Consider the following 8,113-nt stretch of genomic DNA (forward strand, 5'->3'; position numbering starts at 1 on the left):
AGGGGTGGTAACTCCTCCTCACTGTCTGTAGATGTTGTATCCCTGCAAATGCTCCCTAAAAATAATATAAGAAGAATAGAATCAAAATGATGAATAAGATGTAGGAAAACAGAATCTAAAATTAGTACACGTGCTACCTAAAAATAAACATAGAAAATGTGCTTGAAATAAAGGTAAGTAAAAGCAAGAAAACTACAATAAAGAAGTATGAAAAAATATGGGGAAAAGAGCTAAAGTCAAAAAATCTTATGTAAAACCCAACCATAAAACCAACACCAAACTAGAAAGTCAAGAGCAGACACATACTAAATACAGATGATGAAACTAAAAAACATAGTCATAAGACAGTGGGATTGGGAGGGCCACAGCTGATCAATATTATGAATGGATGTCGATTGAAGAAAAAAATCATATGAGATAAATGAGAGGAGAAAGAATTAGTATAAGATGAAACAAATATAAATCTCCAGCACTCCTGAGAAAATTCCATTTCATTCCAGGACCTAGTCATCCACAAGAAAACCACACCTCTTCAGAGGAAAATATTAAAAGTTATAATTAAACAACAATACACAATAAGAAAGTTAAACATCAGTGAGTAGTAAACCTAAAATCAAGGCCAAAAAGCCATAGAGTCTAAACTCTACTTCAGTGGCCAAGGCCAGCTGATGTTTTACATGGACAAGACTCTGAGAATGAGAACATGCACAGTGTTAATGACACATTGTTTGTGCTTGAGTGGCTTTCAGTGTAGCCCTGAGCGACCATTCCAGCCTGCATCCAGGGATTCAGATTAGCATTGGCCAGGTCAGGTTCTTTCCTCCTTGGTCCTATAGCTCACCTCCATTGTACTTCCATGTGTCCTGGCTGTTGCAGCTGCTCCGGGAAGTACTAGATGTCTTCCCACAGAACCTTGCAGTCCCTGTGGATTCATCCACAGACATCTCAAACTCTCTCTGCTGGAAAAGACAAAGTGTCACAAACTGCAAATATGTATAAATTATAAGCCAATGATAACATGTAGTGAATAAATCGATAAACAAGAATAATGTAAAAATTTGAAAACAAAATACATTGAAATGGAGATAAGACTGAAGCAGCCTAAAATGCAAAAGTAAATAAAACAACAAAATACCATGTGAGAAAATACAAAGAACCACAATAAAACAGAAGCAGTCATCCAAATAAAGTTGAAAACAAAACAAAACAACAACAACAACAACAAAAACCCCTCCAACACTAAGGATACATAGAGTCAGTGGCCCTGCAAATATATGGCTTAATTCTATCTCTGGAACTCATACTGATATCAATCAACCAACAGATAAATAAATAGCCAGCCATCTACATAGGCCTTTAATCTGAGATTATGGGGTTGGCATATCAATTCCCTGGGAGCCACTGGTCAGCCAGCCCAGATACTTGACTAGCTTCAGGCCAGTAAGTAAGCCTGTCTCAAAAACAATGTTGATGGCATACCTTAAGAACAGCAGCTGGACTGACTTCTGGCCTCTACACTCTCTTGCACCAAGGTGCAGGCAATACAGATACAAGAGTCAAAAGGAGGTGAGAACACACACACACATGCACACACACACACACACAAACAAAAGCACACACACAAATACACAAAAGTGAAATTACACACACACAAACACACTCACACGCATGCAAACTCTTACATAAACCCAGAATTACACTAAACACAATCACATATGAACAGGTACACACATACTTACACACAAAGCAAACCTATAAGCACACACTGCAGGCATACACAGGAACAGGCACACACACATAAAACTGGAAACTCACACACTCCTACATACACTGACACACACACACACAGGAACTATTATACACATACACACAAGCAAATCTGTAAACACACACTCCTACACTCACTGATACATACACATCTACACAGCACATACACAAACCAATACAACCACACACAGCTCACTAGATCCAATAAAGTCACAGAGGGCACCACTCCACACCTCCTCTCAATGCACTCAAAGAAATCCAGGTTTGGCCACAGCTTAACATCTGTTGGCTGGAGCACCTCACAATCTCTCCTCAGGAAGTCATAATAGGACCTGCTCTGACATGGTTAGGAAGGACTTCAAGGCTCTGACTCAGCTGGGCTATGGGGAGTGATATTAGACTTTTAGAAATCAGAGACTCTTAGATGTTTTGCTGTCCTTAGGATTCTGGTTTGAATGTTTGCTGTGCCTCCTGCTTTAAAGTCCTCATGTCTACACTCTGTGTGTCACCTTTTCTTTGAATTCTGACTGAATGGCCTCAAGCTGATGCTACAGTTTAACTCTGAAGACAAAGCTGTGTTTCTAAACCGAGTGATCGGGGAAGACACTGTTCTCGTACTTCCTCAGAAAGGCTCTAGGTTCTCATCAAACACCTGAGACAGGGCTGCAGAGATAGGCAGAGCACTTCCCTCCCAAGGGGAGGACTTGAGTTTGAATCCCCAGAACGCACATCCAAGTGGGATGCAGCAGCAAAGGCCGTAAGCTCAGCATCCCAGGGGTAGGGTAGGGTTGGGGGATGGTAATGGAGACAGGGGATGTGCAAGTGTGAGGACTTGTCTGGAGGATGGCCTCTGAGAGGATCTAAGCATAGGGGTATGCATGCATACCTAGTCACATAATGGGGTATGCACACACTTGCAAACACCCTCTCCCGCACAGAGGTTGGCATGATGAGTAGAAAACCAAGTCCATACTGAGTGTAGTGCTCACGTTAGACATTAAGGTTCAAAGGTGGAACAGGCATGTGTGAGGACCAGAAGCTCTGTGCTCCCCAGGACCAGAAGGAACAGAGTGGCTATGCTGACACAGATGAAATAGCTCTGAACCACAGACTGTGACAGTCAAGTCACAGGACCCAGTCTACTGTGTTATTCCTGAGCACCCAGTCCACCCAGAAGCTAACTATTGAGCCCAGACTGGCTCAAGCTCTGAAAGGGCCTCTACTTTTCAGAGTGCTCTGCACAGTGCAGTGTGTAGCACTTTCCTTTTGAAGACTCTTTTCTGGGGTTTTGAGTCCCCTCATATCCACAGATACTAAGTCTGGGAGGAAAGAGCCTCATCCGAGAAGTTCATTGCCAGCCCTGAGAGCAGAAAAGCAAGGAAACCTGCCACCACTGGTCATTGTGGCTCAGGTTCTGACTTTGCAGTTGATATCAGGTGCCCTGGATTCCTCCCTAGCTTGAGTCAGTGATCTCAAATGCAAGTCCCTGCTTCCTGGTTTGTAGTATCAATCACAGGACAGTTTCAGGCCAGGGAAGCAGTGAATACCATCTATGCCTTGCTGTCTGGATTTGAGGGAGACTGTTGATACCCAGAGGAAACAAGGGCTACACAGCACGTATTACAGAACTGGGCTAGGGCTGGAATCCAAATCCCCTTCTCCCTTGAGGCCAAGGGACACTGATGTTTAGCTAACACCAGGATCTCTCATCTCTAGCTCTGCAGGCTCTGCAATGCACCAGCTCTCCCAGTACCCCATGTCTGAGGAAGGCTTTCTTGTATGGCCATGATCCTAGACGACTTATCTCTCATTGATAAATTAAGAAATGATTGTCCCTTAAGCACCAGAGAGGTCCGGAGGATGGGAAACACCCCCAGGGTTTTAGTGCTCTGTTGGTGACATACATAAACCTGCTCTGGGCAGAGCGTGGGCCCGAGAATTGATGCTTGCTGTGTATAGGGGACAGAAAGAAAGAGTCCTATGGGAGTCCTGGTACAAGCCTGCCCAGGGATGGCTTAGGGAGCCTCACACAAGCCCTGTATTTCATGTATCCACAGCTTTGTCTACCAAACTCAACTGTATGCCATTTACTCTCCATCCTGCTAGTGACTCTAAATGCCTTTGTGCAAAATGAGATCAAGTAAGAGCTGCACGAGGACATGGGTTATAAGAAACAAGGTAAGTGTGGGCTCTGTGGAGAGGTTAACATGGGCTAACAGCTTAAAGGGTCACAGTCCCAGGAGCCATGATGGGTGGGTACTCTTGTTTAGCCCCGAACACAGAGATCTTTAAAAGACATTAAGAAAATGCTTCTCCCAATAGCTGTGCAGACCACCTCTGGCTCAGGGACTCAGGGCTGGCACACATAGAATGGCATACAGGAGCCCTTTGACACTGCAGGGTGTGGCTGAGCTGACTGAATATTGCCAAACTAGGCCTCATCTGCCTGGGTCTATGGGCATTTAGAGATAGCACAGGACTGGTGTGTGGCTGGTTATGGCCTGAGATGAGAGGGTGGAAGGGTGTTTGTCCTTGGCTTTTAGGGGCAGAGTAGTGTTTCCTTCCCTGCTCCTGCTTTATGGGCTTTTCTTTACCTTGGCATAAAAGGAAGGCCTGGAAGAAGTCTATCTATGGATAGTGAGGCTGGCTGGGAAACTGCTCACTATTCTCCATTCTCTTCCTGCTAGAGGCTTCCAGTTGTTGGTGAGATAACTTCTCCCCCATTCCAGTCTGCTTCTCAACATTTAATCCTTCAATCTCTGTATCTTATCTGGGTGACCTGTATAGAGAAGTTCTGACTGCAGTTGCCTGTCCAGGGCATAAGTCCCCGAGTGAGTGAATTCCAGATTGTTCTAAAACCACATAGTACGTGGCAGTTGCTGAGCATGTAATTATGTGGAAGAGGAAACTGCACTACATCCAAACACATTTCATATAAAGTCAATCCTCATGCTTAGATACTAATCAGTTATTTTTACATCCTTCACAACTTTTGCTGTTCACTGTGTTGGGAAGTGTGAATTTGTATTATATTTCATTTCTGCAAAGGAAGAGACAGTTTAGCCCTGGAGACCTCCCAGGGCCTGACTTGATGGGAGGTCTGGAAACTCATATGTGCTTCTGGGCTCTTTCATAGGCTTCCTCCCTGAGTCCCAGGATGTGTGGAGAGCTCTTTGCCCTATCCACGGTTGATCTCAATATATTAATGGGAGCTGAGGCTTACCTCCTATAGAACCTTGTCATGGATTGGCACTATTGAAGGTTTGACCTTGTTGGAGTAGGTGTGTCACTGTGGCCAGGGATTTAAAGCCATTGTTCTAGACAATTGAAAGCCAATTATCCACTAGCAGCTTTCAGATGAAGATGTCGAATGCTCAGCTCCTCCAGCACCATGCCTGCCTGGATGCTGTCATGGCCTACCTTGATGATAATGGACTGAACTTCTGAACCATGGATTCTGACTGACATGATGTTTGAGTTAGATTTAAAAAAAGCAACCTCAGCACAGTTAGTAGGTATGCTCAGGATTGTGCAGTAGAGTGGGTAAAAAGGGGTAAGGACCCTGGGGCAGGTGCAATGGGGCAGGAGCCCTGGGGCAGGGACCTTGTGGTAGGGACCCTGGGGCAGGTGCAACTGGCGGGGACCCTGCGGGAAGTGCACTGAGGCAGACACCCAAGCTGGAATGGTGGGACAGGTGTGTGTTTGCTTCATACAGCTACTCTCGGGAGTAGAGGACACTGGCAACTGCCCCAAAGGGGGTGATGGCAGCTCCTTGGAAGAACTGATCAGCTCCTAGCTGAGATGCTATACATTCCAGAGATGGGCCTGTATCAAGATGAGCAGATTCAAGGGGGCTGTAATGAGTGAACAGCCAAAGAAAGAAATGAAGAACAAGTAATTGGACCAGCCATTTCAAAGGTGCTTTGTTCAGAAGAACATGACAGAAGGCAACTGATTAAGTCAAGTCACTTCTTTGTAGAGATGAAAACAAAGAGTTTTTATCACATGTCTGCCTGGTCATCCCATGAAGATCAGGTTACTGCTCTGTCTATCTATCTATCCATCCATCCATCCATCCACATCTATCTGTCTGTCCGTCCGTCCATCCATCCATCCATCCATCCATCCATCCATCCATCCATCCATCCATCCATCCATCCATCTATCTATCTATCTATCTATCTATCTATCTATCTATCTATCTCTCCATTAGTGATGCCAGCAGCACTTCCTAGTGGTGACAATGAGAATTGTAGGGGGTGATATTGATTGATTAGTTAATTAATGAATTTCATGAGGTGAGATGGAGTGCCAGTTTTGGGCAGTCCCCATCAGCACCTGCTGTACCACAGACCCAGTCTCAGTGTAACACTGAAGAGGCCTACCTGGAAAGTTTGTCCTGTCTCTAAGGGACACTGTGTAATACCACAGACAAGGCCTAGGGTTAAGAGATTTGTGGACAGAAAGAATGTCTATGAGGCTGGACTTAGACTCTGTGGAGGGTTCATGTCACCTGACTGTCCTGATGCTTCCCACTCTGATTTATTTCCCTCCAACAGAGCCAGCCACCTCAGCAACTGTATTTCCTGGTAAGTCCCTAATCCTCTTACACTGTGTAGTGTGTTCAAACTCAGGGTGGGCTCTGGGATTTTGAGAGAGACTGATGAGCCCTCTGGGCCTGGCGGATTCAACTTGAGGCTACTGTGTGCCTCCTCATTGTGCTTACCCTCCAGGGGCCTCAAAAGTCAACCGTGAGCCTGCTGAGAGGTCTAGCAAATTCCATATTGGCCCAACAGCAACTTTACAGACTCATCAACAGACTCTGTGAGTTCTGATAGGTCCAACAGTCTGGAAGAGTGAAAAATATCATCACCCAAGGGCAAAAGCTGTGTGAGTGGACATGAGGCACTGCAGGGCTCAGGCTCAGCCCCATCCTCCCTCAGCCTCTTTTCTTCTTCCTTAAGATTTTCCTGCAGATTTGAAAGGTCCAGGCAGTCCATGACTTGGATTTGATTTTAATCTCAGCACACTTCATTCATTGCAATAAAACTAAGACCAGGCTAACTTTTTTTTTCTTCCAATAATATATTTATTTTTTATTCAGTTTACATCCTGATCACATCCACCCTCCCTCCTTTCTTCCCAGTACCACCCTTATGAATCCCTTCCACCATTAAGCTCCCCATCCTCTTCAGAGAAGGGGATCACCCCTTGGGTAGGTACCACACCACTCTGGGAACATCTAGTCCCAGCAGGACTAGACACATCCTCTCCCACTGATACCCATTCAGGCAGTCCAGGTATGAGGAAGGGGATCTAATGTCAGGCAACAGAGACCAAGACAGCCCTGGCTCTACTTGTTAGGTGACCCACCCACATGAAGTCTAAGCTGCACATACTCTCTGGTTGGTCGTCCAGGTTCTGAGATACTCCACAGTCCCAGCTCAGTTGACTGTGTGGTTCTTCTTGTAGTGTCTTTGACACCTCCGGCTTGCTGACAACTATCCCCCACTCTTCCATAAGACTCCCTGTGCTCCACCTGATGTTTGGCTGTGGGTTTCATCTGCTGGTTGAAGCCTCTCTGGAGACAGTTATGCTACGTTCCTGTCTGCAAGCATAGCAGAGTATCATCAATACTGTCAGGGGTTGGCTCTGTCACATGAGATGTCTTTCAAGTTGGGGCAGTCATTGATTGGCTGTTTCCTCAGATTCTGCTCCATCTTTTTCCCTGATTTTGAGTTGAAGGTTTTCTGGATGGTTGATGAACTCCTTCCTCTCCTGAAGTCCTGCCTTGCTACCTCCTGGTGAACATTTCAGTCTCTGTATCTGCCTCTGGTAGGAATCTAAGCTAGAGTCACCCCCTTAGAATCCCCATATCCTCTCCCATTGCAGGCCTCTAGCTAGTCACCAGAGATACCCGCCCACTCCTGCCAGGACAATTTCTGTTCTAACTCCCAGCCCTCTCCCAACCCCCTCTCCCTAGACATGATCCCTATTTCCCTATTTCTTAGAATAACTGGATATTTTGTGTCAGGAAAAGTTTAGACTTACATTATCTTTGATTGATGTATCAATTTTTTCTATCACATCTTCTAAGCCTGAGATTCTTGCTTCCATCTCCTGCATTCTGTTGGTGATGTTTCTGCCTATAGTTCCTGTTCACACTCCTAGGTTTTCCATCTCCAGGATTCCCTCAGTTTATGTTTTCTTTATCGCTTTTATTTCCACATTCAGATCTTGAACAGTCTTATTTATTTCCTTCACCATTTTAATTTTATTTTTCCTGTATGTCTTTAAGGGATTTAGTGCTTTTCTCTTGAAAGGCCTCTATCATCTTTATAAGATA

General features: G+C 45.1%; 2 protein-coding genes and 2 long non-coding RNA genes across 4 annotated transcripts in view; 2 read left to right on the forward strand and 2 right to left on the reverse strand.

Annotated features, from left to right (window-relative positions):
• Positions 1–1,762, reverse strand: LOC116079192. The gene is made up of 3 exons (XR_004113800.1): positions 1,480–1,762; positions 842–959; positions 1–55 (listed from the first exon to the last, which is right to left on the reverse strand). It is a non-coding gene; the product is annotated as an uncharacterized LOC116079192 (long non-coding RNA).
• Positions 1–8,113, reverse strand: part of LOC116079190 (FERM domain-containing protein 1-like) — a 153,188-nt gene that overhangs the window by 13,540 nt on the left and 131,535 nt on the right. The window lies entirely within an intron of this gene.
• Positions 2,163–4,833, forward strand: LOC116079193. Its single transcript, XR_004113801.1, has 3 exons — positions 2,163–2,524; positions 3,825–3,945; positions 4,375–4,833. It is a non-coding gene; the product is annotated as an uncharacterized LOC116079193 (long non-coding RNA).
• Positions 6,044–8,113, forward strand: part of LOC116079189 (sperm motility kinase 2B-like) — a 145,153-nt gene continuing 143,083 nt past the window's right edge. Inside the window, 1 exon segment of the mRNA XM_031355027.1 lies at positions 6,044–6,356. Within this exon segment, the coding sequence (XP_031210887.1) occupies positions 6,236–6,356 (121 nt within the window). The 5' untranslated portion in view covers positions 6,044–6,235.

This window comes from Mastomys coucha, unplaced genomic scaffold, assembly GCF_008632895.1.
Source record: "Mastomys coucha isolate ucsf_1 unplaced genomic scaffold, UCSF_Mcou_1 pScaffold5, whole genome shotgun sequence".
Taxonomy (NCBI): Eukaryota; Metazoa; Chordata; class Mammalia; order Rodentia; family Muridae; genus Mastomys; species Mastomys coucha.